Below are 16,700 nucleotides of genomic sequence, written 5' to 3' on the forward strand. Positions count from 1 at the left end.
TAGATAGTGGTACGTTAGTTATGAGTACGTCTGTGTGTGTGTCTTCTGTCTGCTGCCTCTGCAGGAATAACAGCGAGTAACCAAGGACAGCGGAGTCCCAGCAGACAGAGAATCGGGGGATGGCACTGCCACCGGTCCGCTGGCCAGCAAACTGCTGATGGGGTTTGCATCTGCAGTGGAGACCCCGTCTCCCAGATTCACAGCACATAACTTCTGAAAAACACCCAGAGAAGCTCTGCCTTCCACCCAGTGTGCAAGCTCAGCATTTTTACCCTTTGTCCATCCTGGAAACCTCTCATATCTCTCCTTACTGTTCCTGCACACCATGTTGAATTTTACTAGCCCGTCCCTTTTCCCGACATCATAGACTCCAACACATTTTCACCATTTAAGCCACATCCTGCCCAAAAGAACAGGAAGACAGCAAGACCACACTGCTGCCTAGCTCAAACTTTGCCAACCAACCCGTGTGCAAGCCTGCTGCCAGCCAAAATGGTACAACTTTGTCCTGCTGAGGTATGGCAGGGCAAAATTTTGCCAAGCCCACTCAAGGTTTTTTATAATGTGTATTTATTAATTTATTTGAACATGTTTCATATATTGTTTTTATTGTATGGTGAGTATTTTTATTATGTATGGTGATGCTGTCTGTTTAAAATTTTTTTTCCCCCATACCTGTGCAAAAACGATTGAGTCGTGTGGAGCTATTTTACAATCTACATCTACCTTTTGGCTTCTATCGGTGTCTGTTTTGTGCAATGAGAAATCATAGTATATCCTAAACTGTACCAAGTTTAAATGTGATCAACAAATAGATTATTCAACACAATAGAAAGAGTAGAAATATATATTTATGAACAGAAGTGAAAACTATTAGAGGAAGCGTGACTTTGAATGGTGGCAGGGTGGCATGCCCTAATAATTCTTTAGAGAGAAGAAATAGTGAAACCATCAGACACGTTACCTGTATGCTCAGTGCAGGACACTCTTCCTATTTTTGGTTCAGATTGCACAACCATACACTGGATGCATGTAGCAGGATCAGAACTCACCAGTGGGGAAATAAGCAATAAATGTATCAACTCAAAGCCTAGGTAAAGTGCAGGGTGTTTTCTTATCCCTCTCTGAGCCTATGAACCACAGCAATATATTGCAAGATTTATCTACAGTCGTTTCTGGCCTGCAACTACAAGGATATTTTACTGCTGCCCATATTACACTAATATTTCCTGAAATTTAACATGTAAAGGGATAAATCTGGAACGGTTTTAATCTAAACCCAATTGGTGATCAGACTTGGTTCTGGAGATCCACCGATGAGTTCTGCCCTACTGCTCTGCATTGTGACCTTTAAGGTAAAAACTGTTGTACCTCAACAAACTTTGCAACAGGTACATTTTATTTCCGAACTTTACTTTGTAGTAGCACTTTATGTAGATAAAGAATAAATTATTTTTATTTTAGCAAGAATAAGAGTTTATGTAACACAGTACTTTATTCTGCAATAAGACTGTTTTGGTGGTTGGATTCTTCAGCACATAAAGAAAATGAAACAAGCCTGTAAACAGTGAAATGAAAGTTAATGAGAACTGAAGCTGTACAAGATCTGGATACTGTTGAGAATCCAGCGTTCGGTATCCACTACAGGACAGGGATGCCTTTTCAGAAAACAAGCCATGATTCTGAGTAATTTTTAAACCTAATTATCCCACTCACATCCAAATGGGGAAAAGGATTAAAGACTCGGCTATTCAGACAATATGATTATGTTAACGTGTCCCGTTCTGCTTTGTATTTCTGGAAGTGCATTGTTGGTTGTGTGCTTGATTTTCGTAATTCACATTAAGAGGAACCAGTACAGCTACGTAGGCAGTCTACAGCAGACCTTTCACTGATGCAAAGGGAAACATCCTCTTTCTGTTCCTGCATTAACTGCATTTGACAGAGGGGTGTCAGTGTGCTGCAAGGCAGAGCCTCAAATGCTCAGATTTTGAAGGAGTCTTCAAAGATTTTGGAAAAGTACTATTCTAGATGACTGTTTTGTTCTGTATTTTTAAAATGTTTATTTTTGATGTATCAATGTGTGTGACTTGCTGTCTTTACAGTGCTACCGTCTGTCACTTTGTTCCATGTGGTGCAGTCAGTGTTGTCATAGCACATCAGCAAAAGTTGTGCAGCCAGAGGTAAAAGGATGCTGGAGCGCTGAGGCTACCTTCTCATGTGCTGCATTCCTACATCGCTCGCATCTTGCTAGGGAATGCTGTGGTGATGTTAAATGAGAATGTTTACGGAGAGGTTTTTTTTTTTTTTTTTTCCCCCCCCAGATTTTTTCAGAATGTCATGCAAGATTGTATTTTATTACCTATCCCAGCCTCTGATTTAAACAAACTATTATTTAATGAAAGTAGGTCATTTTGGCCTTAGAGAGAAAGTTGCAACACCTGCTCTAAATAAAAATATTCATTATATACAGTATCTATAACATATTAAACAAGACATTATGTAATTGTGATTTTGAGCATAATATGCATGATTTATATCAAAGTGTCAGAGCTAGAAACTAGAATGTGAAATAAGTAAACATAATCCTCAAAGTAACCCTACAGTTTGACCTCTTTAGATTTTTTTTTTTTTTTTTTTAATAACTTCAAGTATGGAAGAAGCTTGCAAAGCGGTTTTTCCTTTTCTTTCCCATTCTAAAAATTGTCACATGTTCAGCAGGATTCAGACTAGGCCGTATAATGGGTAGCTCATGCTGATTGTATGTATACAGTAATAGAAACTTCATCCTGGAAACTCAAGTCAGCCCTGCATCTACAAATAATTTAAAGAGACAACGTCATTAATTATAAGGGTAATAAAGCACATACAGTACAGAGAAAGGGAGAAATATCAAGTCACCAAAGACCAATGTGGCAACGTCATCTTTTGATTGACTCTGAGCACCAGACCTTCAGCGGGAGAACTGGTAGCATAGTGGTTTGATCCCCACCTCCAGCTGTAGTACCCTTGAGCAAGGTACTTACCCTAAATTGCTCCAGTAACATTACCCAGCTGTATAAATGGGTGCATAACTAAGTATCTTAACATTGTAAGTCACTTTGGAGAATAGCAACAGCTGAATGAGTAAATGTGCCTCTAAAGTGGATTATTCAAGGCAAACTTATCACAAATAGATGCTGGATGAGAGGATGACTTGTCTCTTTAAATACCGAACAAGGCGGCTAATACTTGTTTTATATGTATACATATTTTTAATGTTTTATTTTAGTATAGTAAAACTGAAAATAAAAGTCTCAAATCAGTTGTCATTGATTTCATTCACTACCAAGCAGAGAAGGTGAGATACTGTATGAGTTATAATAAAGTAAGCAGTTTTGGCAACAGCTGTGCATTAAGTGTAATAAACATGAAATAAAACAAAGCATGGTTTTTGGAAAGAAGGAGTTCTGACTGTAAAACCTTGACAAAACTACACGTTTTGAAACTTGCTTTTAACTTTAGAAGCCTTATTATTTACAGATCTTGACTGTATTCAACATCGAGCAAAGGGACATGATATCAATAAGTAAAGGGAGGCCTCACTGTCACCACTAGGTGGCCCCCGTGACCATCTTCTGTGGGAGGCGGGAAAAACCTGTCGAGGAAGAACACCTGCATTCGTGTAGAAAATTTGTTCTTGGGTAATAAGTGTCTTCTTTTAAAGCTCCTCTCAAACACACTGAACGCAGACGTAAGGCCGCTACCTAACGCTTTCCGTGCGAGTGTTGGGCGAGAAAGTTTACGTGGCACGGACTGGGATCTTGACAAGGGCCAGCTTGCGAAGCGCGGGCACGCGGGTTATTTTAGCGGTTCACTTGGGTCACCTGCGGCTCGGATGCTCAACCTAGTTTCCTCAAGGCGGCCCTTTACTCTGCATGTTCCGCTGAAAAGAAGTGGTGACTACTTTATGAATCGAGTTTGTGGGCCATCTATGGTCACACAGGTCATGTTTAGGCCCGAGCCCATTTCCATATGGAGGCATTCCACTTTTCACTTCCCATTAGCGCTGAGGCAGGAAACCTGCAAGTGCAAGCCTGGGTCCCATTAGGCCTTTCTGACTGTGCCGACCAGATTCCGGTTCTGACAAGTGAGGCCCATCCCTCCAATGGATTTTGGCATGCCATTAAACTTTGGTTTCTTGTTTTCTTTGTCAAACTGCGAACATACAGCCGCGGCGTGGTGCCTTGCGTGTGACCGGGTATTGGAGTAGTCCTCCCAAACCTGTGTTCTCCTACAAAACTCAGTGGTGACTGTTCATTGGCGTCAGTCCCTGTGACCGGAAGCAGGTAAAGTAGCAGAGCGGCTGCTACGCAGGGACATCTTCCTCGGGCACAGGGTCCGAGCGGCGTGGGCTGGGGGCTGTTTTCGGCTTCTATCTTGCATGTTGCGAGTAATTCGCAAATGGCCAGTGCTGCGTAGATGAACGCAAGTGTGGCTTTCACATGGTTGTACTGCGCCTGAAGGGCGTGAGTACCCCCCCCCCCGACACTATCCATGGCACAAAGCAGCAAGAATATGAATGTGGTAATGGCCCTAAAACTTGAGTGCTGGTGGAGCTGTGTGGGAACCATCCACGCTTAATTCAGTGCCCAATTTCCTGTCTTAAGACATGTATCTCTAAGCATAAGCAAGTGGTGTTCTAACTCATGCCATGGGTCGCTTCAGGTGAAGGCTCTTTCTGCATCACCAGCATCTGGATCTAATCCAGCTGTGCAAAATGAGGTGGTAGTAGTTGGGTTGGTGGGGCCTGCGGTTGTGCTTGCTGCTGCTTTGGCCCGAGGGCGCATGTGTCCCTGGCTGCAAAATAGCCGTGATTGCTAGCAGCTGGCAACCCTAACTCACCCCGTATCAGGGCTCGCTTCTGATGTCGGCTGTATGTGTGTCAGGCCCGACTAGAACAACAGAAGGGCAGGAGGAGAGCTCAGCTCAGCTTGCGTCGTACCTTGTTGCCTTGTGCAATTTAATAAAAAGAAATTTTTCTACTCATCCTGTCTTCGTAATATGTGTTTTACTTTTGCATCAAGTAAAATCTGGTGCATAACCTAAGAGGGACGAAGTTCCTTTGTAACTTAGGTTAGAAGTCTTTGTCTGATAGGGCAGACTAAAAATTGAACAAGACACAAGATTAATTCTCATCTTTTCAGCATTACTTTGCCTGAGCTTCAAAAGCCTTTTAAGAACTGTGCTGACCCTCATACTAGCCGTCATGCTGTACGAGACAAGAGCGCTATAACATTTGGGTACAGGATTCAGCCTTTACATTTAGCGGGCCCGGCGCAATGGTTTGCGCAGCAGCCGGAGTTCAGCTGGGAGCTAGGGTTAGGGCTGGAGCCTGGCCTATGGCTGGAGGTCGGGATAAGGCAGGAGCTAGGGTTAGGGTTCGAGCTAGGGTAAGTGCTGGAGCCAGGCTAAGGGTTTCAGCTTTCTGCAGGGCCGGCGCAGTGGTTTGCGCAGCAGCCAGAGTTCAGCTGGATGCTTGGGTTAGGGCTGGTGATAGGGTTAGGGTTCGGGCTAGGGTAAGTGCTGGAGCCAGGCTAAGGGTTTCAGCTTTCTGCAGGGCCGGCGCTGTGGTTTGCGCAGCAGCCAGAGTTCAGCTGGGAGCTAGGGTTCGGGCCTGAGGTAGGGTTAAGTCTGGAGCCTGGCCTATGGCTGGAGGTAGGGTTAAGGCTGGAGCTAGGGTTAGGGTTCGGGCTTGGGTAAGTGCTGGAGCCAGGCTAAGGGTTTCAGCTTTCTGTAGGGCCGGCGCAGTGGTTTGCGCATCATCCAGAGTTCAGCTGGTAGCTAGGATTCGGCCTGGAGGTCTGGTTCTAGCTAGAGCCTTGCCTATGGCTGGAGGAAGGGTTAAGGCAGGAGCTAGGGTTAGGGTTCGGGCTAGGGTAAGTTTTGGAGGCAGGCTAAGGGTTTCAGCTTGTTGCGGGCCCGGCGCTGTGGTTTGCGCAGCAGCCGGAGTTCAGCTGGAAGTTTTGGGATAGGGCTGGAGGTAGGGTTAAGGCTGGAGCCTTGCCTATGGCTGGAGGTAGGGTTAAGGCTGGAGCTAGGGTTAGGGTTCGGGCTAGGGTAAGTGCTGGAGCCAGGCTAAGGGTTTCAGCTTTTTGCTGGGCCGGCGCTGTGGTTTGCGCAGCAGCTGGAGTTCAGCTGGAAGCTCGGGTTCGGGCTGGAGGTCGGGTTCTAGCTGGAGCCTTGCCTATGGCTGGAGGTAGGGTTAAGGCTGGAGCTAGAGTTACGGTTCGGGCGAGGGTAAGTTCTGGAGCCAGGCTAAGGGTTTCAGCTTGTTGCGGGGCCGGCGCAGTGGTTTGCGCAGCAGCCGGAGTTCAGCTGGGAGCTAGGGTTAGGGCTGGAGGTAGGGTTAAGGCTGGAGCCTGGCCTTTGGCTGGAGCTAGGGTTAGGGTTCGGGCGAGGGTAAGTTCTGGAGCTGGGCTAAGGGTTTCAGCTTGATGTGGACCCGGCCCTGTGGTTTGCGCAGCAGCCGGAGTTCAGCTGGGAGCTAGGGTTCGGGCTGGAGAAAGGGTTCAGGCTGGAGCCTGGCCTATGGCTGGAGGAAGGGTTGAGGCTGGAGCTAGGGTTAGGGTTCGGGCGAGGGTAAGTTCTGGAGCCGGGCTAAGGGTTTCAGCTTTTTACTGGCCCGGCGCTGTGGTTTGCGCAGCAGCTGCAGTTCAGCTGGAAGCTAGGGTTCGGGCTGGAGATAGCGTTAAGGCTGGAGGTAGGGTTAGGGTTCGGGCTAGGGTAAGTGCTGGAGCCAGGCTAAGCGTTTCAGCTTTCCGTAGGGCCGGCGCAGTGGTTTGCACAGAAGCCGGAGTTCAGCTGGGAGCTAGGGTTCGGGCTGGAAGTAGAGTTAAGGCTGGAGCCTGGCCTATGGCTGGAGGAAGGGTTGAGGCTGGAGCAAGGGTTTGGGTTCGAGCTAGGGTAAGTTCTGGAGCCGGGCTAAGGGTTTCAGCTTTCTGTAGGGCCGGCGCAGTGGTTTGCGCAGCAGCCGGAGTTCAGCTGGGAGCTAGGGTTCGGGCTGGAGGTAGAGTTAAGGCTGGAGCCTTGCCTATGGCTGGAGGCAGAGTTAAGGCTGGAGCTAGGGTTATGGTTCGAGCTAGGGTAAGTTCTGGAGCCGGGCTAAGGGTTTCAGCTTGTTGCGGGGCTGGCGCAGTGGTTTGCGCAGCAGCCGGAGTTCAGCTGGGAGCTAAGTTTCGGGCTGGAGGTAGGGTTCGGGCTGGAGCCTTGCTTATGGCTGGAGGTAGGGTTGAGGCAGGAGCTACGGTTAGGGTTCGGGCGAGAGTAAGTTCTGGAGGCAGGCTAAGGGTTTCAGCTTGTTGCCGGGCTGGCGCAGTGGTTTGCGCAGCAGCCGGAGTTCAGCTGGGAGCTAGGGTTAGGGCTGGAGAAAGGGTTAAGTCTGGAGCCTGGCCTTTGGCTGGAGCTAGGGTTCGGGTTCGGGCTAGGGTAAGTGCTGGAGCCAGGCTAAGGGTTTCAGCTTTTTGCAGGGCCGGCGCAGTGGTTTGCGCAGCAGCCGGAGTTCAGTTGGGAGCTAGGGTTAGGGCTGGAGTTAGGGTTAGAGCTGGAGCCTTGCCTATGGCTGGAGGTAGGGTTAACGCAGGAACAAGGGTTATGGTTCGGGCTTGGGTAAGATCTGGAGCCGGGCTAAGGTTTTCAACTTTCTGCGGGGCCGGCGCTGTGGTTTGAGCAGCAGCCGGAGTTCAGCTGGGAGCCAGGGTTAGGGCTGGAGATAAGGTTAAGGCTGGAGCCTGGCCATTGGCTGGAGGTAGGGTTAAGGCTGGAGCTAGGGTTAGGGTTCGAGGCAGGGTAAGTTCTGGAGCCGGGCTAAGGGTTTCTGCTTGTTGCGGGGCTGGCGCAGTGGTTTGCGCAACAGCCGCAGTTCAGTTGGGAGCTAGGGTTAGGGCTGGAGTTAGGGTTAGAGCTGGAGCCTTGCCTATGGCTGGAGGTAGGGTTAACGCAGGAACAAGGGTTATGGTTCGGGCTAGGGTAAGATCTGGAGCCAGGCTAAGGGTTTCAGCTTTTTGCCGGCCCGGCGCTGTGGTTTGCGCAGCAGCCGGAGTTCAGCTGGGAGCTAGGGTTCGGGCTGGAGATAGGGTTAAGTCTGGAGCCTTGCCTATGGCTGGAGGTAGGGTTAAGGCTGGAGCTAGGGTTAGGGTTCGGGTTAGGGAAAGTGCTGGAGCCAGGCTAAGGGTTTCAGCTTGTTGCGGGGCTGGCGCAGTGGTTTGCGCAGCAGCCGGAGTTCAGCTGGGAGCTAAGTTTCGGGCTGGAGGTAGGGTTCGGTCTGGAGCCTGGCCTTTGGCTGGAGCTAGGGTTAGGGTTCGGGCTAGGGTAAGTTCTGGAGCCGGGCTAAGGGTTTCAACTTTCTCCGGGGCCAGCGCTGTGGTTTGCGCAGCAGCCGGAGTTCAGCTGGGAGCTAGGGTTTGGGCTGGAGATAGGGTTAAGGCTGGAGGTAGGGTTAAGGCTGGAGGTAGGGTTAGGGTTCGGGCTTGGGTAAGTGCTGGAGGCAGGCTAAGGGTTTCAGCTTTCTGCAGGGCCGGCGCTGTGGCTTGCACAGCAGACGGAGTTCAGCAGGATGCTTGGGTTCGGGCTGGAGGTAGGGTTAAGGCTGGAGGTAGGGTTCAGGCTGGAGCCTGGCCTATGGCTGGAGGTAGGGTTAGGGTTCGGGCGAGGGTAAGTTCTGGAGCCAGGCTAAGGGTTTCAGCTTTTTGCTGGCCCGGCGCTGTGGTTTGCGCAGCAGCCGGAGTTCAGCTGGGAGCTAGGGTTAGGGCTGGAGATAGGGTTAAGGCTGGAGCCTGGCCTATGGCTGGAGGTAGGGTTTTGGCCGGAGCTAGGGTTAGGGTTCGGGCTAGGGTAAGATCTGGAGCCAGGCTAAGGGTTTCAGCTTTTTGCTGGCCCGGCGCTGTGGTTTGCGCAGCAGCCGGAGTTCAGCTGGGAGCTAGGGTTAGGGCTGGAGATAGGGTTAAGTCTGGAGCCTTGCCTATGGCTGGAGGTAGGGTTAAGGCTGGAGCTAGGGTTAGGGTTCGGGTTAGGGAAAGTGCTGGAGCCAGGCTAAGGGTTTCAGCTTGTTGCGGGGCTGGCGCAGTGGTTTGCGCAGCAGCCGGAGTTCAGCTGGGAGCTAAGTTTCGGGCTGGAGGTAGGGTTCGGTCTGGAGCCTGGCCTTTGGCTGGAGCTAGGGTTAGGGTTCGGGCTAGGGTAAGTTCTGGAGCCGGGCTAAGGGTTTCAACTTTCTCCGGGGCCAGCGCTGTGGTTTGCGCAGCAGCCGGAGTTCAGCTGGGAGCTAGGGTTTGGGCTGGAGATAGGGTTAAGGCTGGAGGTAGGGTTAAGGCTGGAGGTAGGGTTAGGGTTCGGGCTTGGGTAAGTGCTGGAGGCAGGCTAAGGGTTTCAGTTTTCTGCAGGGCCGGCGCTGTGGCTTGCACAGCAGACGGAGTTCAGCAGGATGCTTGGGTTCGGGCTGGAGGTAGGGTTAAGGCTGGAGGTAGGGTTCAGGCTGGAGCCTGGCCTTTGGCTGGAGGTAGGGTTAGGGTTCGGGCGAGGGTAAGTTCTGGAGCCAGGCTAAGGGTTTCAGCTTTTTGCTGGCCCGGCGCTGTGGTTTGCGCAGCAGCCGGAGTTCAGCTGGGAGCTAGGGTTAGGGCTGGAGATAGGGTTAGAGCTGGAGCCTTGCCTATGGCTGGAGGTAGGGTTTAGGCAGGAGCTAGGGTTAGGGTTCGGGCTAGGGTAAGATCTGGAGCCAGGCTAAGGGTTTCAGCTTGTTGCGGGGCTGGCGCAGTGGTTTGCGCAGCAGCCGGAGTTCAGCTGGGAGCTAGGGTTAGGGCTGGAGAAAGGGTTAAGTCTGGAGCCTGGCCTTTGGCTGGAGCTAGGGTTCGGGTTCGGGCTAGGGTAAGTGCTGGAGCCAGGCTAAGGGTTTCAGCTTTTTGCAGGGCCGGCGCAGTGGTTTGCGCAGCAGCCGGAGTTCAGTTGGGAGCTAGGGTTAGGGCTGGAGTTAGGGTTAGAGCTGGAGCCTTGCCTATGGCTGGAGGTAGGGTTAACGCAGGAACAAGGGTTATGGTTCGGGCTTGGGTAAGATCTGGAGCCGGGCTAAGGTTTTCAACTTTCTGCGGGGCCGGCGCTGTGGTTTGAGCAGCAGCCGGAGTTCAGCTGGGAGCCAGGGTTAGGGCTGGAGATAAGGTTAAGGCTGGAGCCTGGCCATTGGCTGGAGGTAGGGTTAAGGCTGGAGCTAGGGTTAGGGTTCGAGGCAGGGTAAGTTCTGGAGCCGGGCTAAGGGTTTCTGCTTGTTGCGGGGCTGGCGCAGTGGTTTGCGCAACAGCCGCAGTTCAGTTGGGAGCTAGGGTTAGGGCTGGAGTTAGGGTTAGAGCTGGAGCCTTGCCTATGGCTGGAGGTAGGGTTAACGCAGGAACAAGGGTTATGGTTCGGGCTAGGGTAAGATCTGGAGCCAGGCTAAGGGTTTCAGCTTTTTGCCGGCCCGGCGCTGTGGTTTGCGCAGCAGCCGGAGTTCAGCTGGGAGCTAGGGTTCGGGCTGGAGATAGGGTTAAGTCTGGAGCCTTGCCTATGGCTGGAGGTAGGGTTAAGGCTGGAGCTAGGGTTAGGGTTCGGGTTAGGGAAAGTGCTGGAGCCAGGCTAAGGGTTTCAGCTTGTTGCGGGGCTGGCGCAGTGGTTTGCGCAGCAGCCGGAGTTCAGCTGGGAGCTAAGTTTCGGGCTGGAGGTAGGGTTCGGTCTGGAGCCTGGCCTTTGGCTGGAGCTAGGGTTAGGGTTCGGGCTAGGGTAAGTTCTGGAGCCGGGCTAAGGGTTTCAACTTTCTCCGGGGCCAGCGCTGTGGTTTGCGCAGCAGCCGGAGTTCAGCTGGGAGCTAGGGTTTGGGCTGGAGATAGGGTTAAGGCTGGAGGTAGGGTTAAGGCTGGAGGTAGGGTTAGGGTTCGGGCTTGGGTAAGTGCTGGAGGCAGGCTAAGGGTTTCAGCTTTCTGCAGGGCCGGCGCTGTGGCTTGCACAGCAGACGGAGTTCAGCAGGATGCTTGGGTTCGGGCTGGAGGTAGGGTTAAGGCTGGAGGTAGGGTTCAGGCTGGAGCCTGGCCTATGGCTGGAGGTAGGGTTAGGGTTCGGGCGAGGGTAAGTTCTGGAGCCAGGCTAAGGGTTTCAGCTTTTTGCTGGCCCGGCGCTGTGGTTTGCGCAGCAGCCGGAGTTCAGCTGGGAGCTAGGGTTAGGGCTGGAGATAGGGTTAAGGCTGGAGCCTGGCCTATGGCTGGAGGTAGGGTTTTGGCCGGAGCTAGGGTTAGGGTTCGGGCTAGGGTAAGATCTGGAGCCAGGCTAAGGGTTTCAGCTTTTTGCTGGCCCGGCGCTGTGGTTTGCGCAGCAGCCGGAGTTCAGCTGGGAGCTAGGGTTAGGGCTGGAGATAGGGTTAGAGCTGGAGCCTGGCCTATGGCTGGAGGTAGGGTTTAGGCAGGAGCTAGGGTTAGGGTTCGGGCTAGGGTAAGATCTGGAGCCAGGCTAAGGGTTTCAGCTTTTTGCTGGCCCGGCGCTGTGGTTTGCGCAGCAGCCGGAGTTCAGCTAGGAGCCAGGGTTAGGGCTGGAGGTAGGGTTAAGGATGAACCCTACCCTTTGGCTGGAGCTAGGGTTCGGTTTCGGGCTAGGGTAAGTGCTGGAGCCAGGCTAAGGGTTTCAGGTTTTAGCTGGCCCGACGCTGTGGTTTGCGCAGCAGCCGGAGTTCAGCTGGGAGCTAGGGTTCGGGCTGGAGAAAGGGTTAAGGCTGGAGGTAGGGTTAAGGCTGGAGCCTTGCCTATGGCTGGAGGTAGGGTTATGGCAGGAACTAGGGTTAGGATTCGGGCTACGGTAAGTTCTGGAGCCAGGCTAAGGGTTTCAGCTTATTGTGGGGCCGGCGCTGTGGTTTGCGCAGCAGCCGGAGTTCAGCTGGGAGCTGGGGTTAAGGCTGGAGGTAGGGTTAAGGCTGGAGGTAGGGTTAAGGCTGGAGGTAGGGTTATGGCTGGAGGTAGGGTTAGGGTTCGGGTTAGGGTAAGTTCTGGAGGCAGGCTAAGGGTTTCAGCTTTTTGCGGGGCCGGCGCAGTGCTTTGCGCAGCAGCCGGAGTTCAGCTGGGAGCTAGGGTTAGGGCTGGAGATAGGGTTAGAGCTGGAGCCTGGCCTATGGCTGGAGGTAGGGTTAGGGTTCGGGTTTGGGTAAGTGCTGGAGCCAGGCTAAGGGTTTCAGCTTTCTGCGGGGCCGGCGTTGTGGTTTGCGCAGCAGCCGGAGTTCAGCTGGGAGCTAGGGTTAGGGCTGGAGATAGGGTTAAGGCTGGAGCCTTGCCTTTGGTTGGAGGTAGGGTTCAGGTTGGAGCTAGGGTTAGGGTTCGGCATCGGATAAGTTCTGGAGGCAGGCTAAGGGTTTCAGCTTGTTGCGGGGCCGGCGCTGTGGTTTGCGCAGCAGCCGGAGTTCAGCTGGGAGCTAGGGTTCGTACTGGAGTTAGGTTTAAGGCTGAAGCCTGGCCTATGGCTGGAGGTAGGGTTAAGGCTGGAGCTGGGGTTAGGGTTCGGGCTAGGGTAAGTTCTGGAGCTGGGCTAAGGGTTTCAGCGTGTTGCGGGCCCGGCCCTGTGGTTTGCGCAGCAGCCGGAGTTCAGCTGGGAGCTAGGGTTCGTGCTGGAGTTAGGTTTAAGGCTGAAGCCTGGCCTATGGCTGGAGGTAGGGTTAAGGCTGGAGCTAGGGTTAGGGTTATTCATTCTTTTAGCTAATGTCGTTTTCTAAAGTGACTTGAAATGGTTTTACTCATTTATCCAGGTGGGCATCTGTTTTTTTACTAATCCTTCGACCACATGTAGCCCCAGTACATCTTAGAGATATACTTGAAGAAATAGTTCTGATGATCGAGACTTGGGAAAGCAGATTTCAATGAGATGCTTCAACTTCACAACAGTTTTTCCCTCCAAAGATTTGGCATTCAACTCTTACAACAAATATCTGCGGAATCAGCAAAATCTAATCTCAACACACAAAATGAAGAAATACCGAGCAATGTCAACAGCTATTTGTACGAAGCGGGGTCATGGTGAGCCACAGCCTACCTGGCAACAATGGATGAAAGGCCGAGGGGGTAGGGGATGCACCCTGGACTGGACGCCAGTCCATTGCTAGGCACCCAAAGTAGGACTCAAACCCCGGACCCACCCCACAGCAGGCACCGGTCAAATCCGCTGCGCCCCACACCCCCCCATAAAGCAGTACAAATTCTGTTATTCCCTTAATGGCAATGGGCTGATGCTCCTTTTGTACTGTTTAAGATTTTATATTCATTATTGGTCTGAATTGTACAACTATGGCAAAATACTAAGAACTACCGTGGTTGTATAGGCCAGTTAGCAGGCATCACCTCCTGACCCCAAACCTTCAGACTACTTCTGGTGTAAAAACCTGAATCAAAATGCTGGTGGTTCCACTGGGTTTATTCTCAATCATGATTCTTCTGGACGGTTTACTTTGGAACTAAGCACATATGGCTGCAATACTCACAGTGATACTTCTCTGAGGCTGATACTGGCAACAGAATTCTATATACCACATACCTTCTACCATAGTAGTGCCACATGGTTTTGTCTTCCCAGCAGTCTGTGGTTGTATCATACACTTCCGTTCTTCCAGCATGCTTGAGCTGCCTGTTTGACTTCTCGTCACATAGCCCATTCTCTCTTAGGCAGCTTCTGAAAGTCAGCATTAGGTTCGTGAATGTAGGCCATTTATCTCACTGCCCTATCTAACCAAGACAATAGGATTTGCTCACTAGCTTTGCACACTTAAGTCAGGTCTTTAGTCACTTGCAAAACTTATTCTGTATATTAAATAGTATTTTTTAATTGAAATCATTTGAGAAATATCTGAGATCAGGCTCTACTCCTGTTTCAAGAAGTCTGAAAAATGAATTTTGGATGTTTCTATACCCCATTTATGCACAGAAATGTCTCAGCACTCCAGTGGTAATCTGCTGTCTTCCCAAGGTCAAGTTCGGGTTATAGGAACGCTTGTGACTGAGGGAATTCAGTTCTATTTCAGATGCCCTTTTGTCGGCAGCTGAAGGACGAAGCTCACTCTAATGCGCACATACATCTCCATTAGCATTCCAATTAACTAGCCACTGCGGCAAGATTTAATGAGTTGAGTGATAGATTTGGTCATCTCGAACACAATCGAGTTTGCAAGCATGTGCATGAAGATCTACTCTAGTGTTACAAACTTCCATGGAGCTAATTCTAATGGTTAGTTAAAGTTCAAAGCTTAGTGTTCTATATCTGTGAAAAGATCAAACTTTAAGTGTACCATTCTTCCTGGTTATATGAGGCTTGCAGCTCCTCTTGTTTCAGATAAGGGACTGTCGCTAGAGCCTCGGTGAGTCCTTGAAAACACCTCTCTTGATTGAACCCCATAGCAGTGATGGAGCTTTGGTGTCATTTAGAAAAGCCATTTCATGTTCTCAAGTACCCTTTGGGCCAACAGGAGCCCAAAGACGGTTTCAGATGATCTCAGAGAAACCTCTCACTGAAATTCATCGTTTGGGCTTTAACTGCCTGTTGGACAGCAGAACTTGACTCATCGCTGCCTCAATTAGTTAATTGACCCTAAGTAACTTTGTCACTGACACCATCAGAGACCTTTAATAATTAAAGGTCAGCTGAGTAGAGCGTGACAGAGGACTAGGGGTGTTACTCATTGTTACAGTCCACTCGCTATTCTCTGAAACTGGACTTTGCTTCGTTGTCACACCAAAGGTTTTAAAGTCTGAGATGTTGACATAATCTCTTTAATACTGAGCAATACTTTTTCATAAAATAGTCCTTTCTGAGGTAGAATATCACAGTTAAAGAACATTATCATTTTAAAAGACATTGAAAAAGTGACATGAAATAAATACTTTCATGTACAATGTCACAAAATGAGGTAGAAATGGTTACAGAAAATGTACAAATTAAAGGAAGAGTCACTGAAAACAAAACAGCAGTTTAAATCCACTTTTGTTGGACAAACTTGAACTGAGTAAGTTTGATTTGTTGAATATGAATGATAAAGTGAAAAGGGAATGTAAAGCATGAGTTATTTTATCACAAAAGATGAAATATTAACATCTGTACAGTTGAGGTGCCATATGTAGATTACAACTTCTCATGTTACTATTCTGTCATACATTTACTAGTATTTTAAACTTCTTAGAATCAGTTTGTACATCTGTTACAGTTTTCTTCATTTTCGATGGTCACATTTTTATTCTGAGAAACAAATGAAAAATTAAAACCCAGGTAACCCAGAAAAGAAATGTAGTTATATCATTAAACTGAGGTTGTGTTAATAATTTTGATATAGACAATTCCATATGTCAGCATATCTGAGGAATTAAATTTACAACAACAAGCAGGATGCTGTATGCAAGGTTTTAAAATATTTTAGTTTTACATTAACTGGAGTCAGGTTGGACTGGACAGACAAGCTAGATACAATTCAGGTACTGTGAATTGACTTTTTCCCCCCCTCTCACTGCCTGGCATTGATATAATTAATTTTAGGTCGATCAGGAACTGCACTTTTACTGTAAAAACTGAATGTAAAATGTAACCAACATCTGGCTTTGATTAAAAATGACTATTTAATACACAGAGTAAGATTAATTCTTTCACTTGTGGGTTTTCAAACTGTCACTCTCCAGGGCCTTGTTCCTCACGTTGTTTTTCTGCTATTTGTCTTGATATTGAGCAGTGGGCTGGGCTGGTTGTAAGGTGATCGATACGTGCGCAGAGGTCATACTGATTGACCGGCCGAATGGCGTGACTGAAGCCACCAGCTGGATTGGAGGGGCTGAATGGTAATATAGGGTTACTGGACATCAGGGCAGCAGCATTCAGTGAGGCTGTGTGTGGAGTGTGGCTGGGGGTGGGAAGGGGGGTGGCACAGCAAGGTGCAAACCATGACTGTGGGAAGCTGGGGGGGTGGGATGTGTGGGTGTGTCTACTAGTCCCTTTTGCATAAATAACAGCAAAAACGCAAAGATGAAGCACCTGAATAAAATTCTTGGAAATAATTCAAAGGTGGAAGAAGGCAGCATGAGAACTGCAACCTTCTGGTCTGAAGGTTGTAGGTTCAAATCCGACCTACTGTTGTAGTGCCCTTTGAGCAAGGTACTTGCCCTAAATTGCCCCACTAAAATTACCCACTTCTATAAATAGGTAAATCATGGTAAGTGGCTACACTGAAAGTTACTGTGGAGAAAAGTGTCAACTAAATTAGTATAAGGGGAGGTTCTGTAACAGGTAGGGTTACGGTTACTAAAATTTAAGGAAAACAGTTTCCATAAAGATGATCTATTGAACTGAGTTGTACGCTAACTACTGTTGCTGATTAGATTGGTTTAATTTTTTTGTTCTTCAGTGTGACAATTTCCCATTTGCATGACCACAAATACTTAGACTGTGCAGGTCAGATGCATCAAAGCCTGAGCTTTATAGAAGAAATGGAAAAAAAAGAGAATGTCAGCTCTGGAAGTTTGTATCCTTAAAGTTAAAGAAAAAAATAGTCTAGCAGTTAAAAGGTAAATGGCATATTCAGTTTAAATGTATCAGACAATGTCTGAAAAAGTTGTAGCGCTAAAATAAAGTAGACAGGTCTTTGATATAAAAATGCTGTGTAGGCAGGGTTTTGTTCATTTCTTCTCATGCATGCGTGT

At 49.4% G+C, this 16,700-nt stretch overlaps 1 protein-coding gene across 2 annotated transcripts in view; it reads left to right on the top strand.

Annotated features, from left to right (window-relative positions):
* slc4a8 (solute carrier family 4 member 8) overlaps nt 1-614 on the top strand; it is a 31,457-nt gene extending 30,843 nt beyond the window's left edge. For both annotated transcript variants that reach the window (XM_018725874.2, XM_018725872.2), the window contains one exon: nt 65-614. In XM_018725874.2, coding sequence (XP_018581390.1) covers nt 65-70 — 6 coding nt within the window. In that variant the 3' untranslated portion in view covers nt 71-614. The remainder of the gene's footprint in view (nt 1-64) is intronic.
* The last annotated feature ends 16,086 nt before the right edge of the window (nt 615-16,700 follow it).

The sequence above is a fragment of the Scleropages formosus genome, chromosome 22, assembly GCF_900964775.1.
Source record: "Scleropages formosus chromosome 22, fSclFor1.1, whole genome shotgun sequence".
NCBI lineage: Eukaryota > Metazoa > Chordata > Actinopteri > Osteoglossiformes > Osteoglossidae > Scleropages > Scleropages formosus.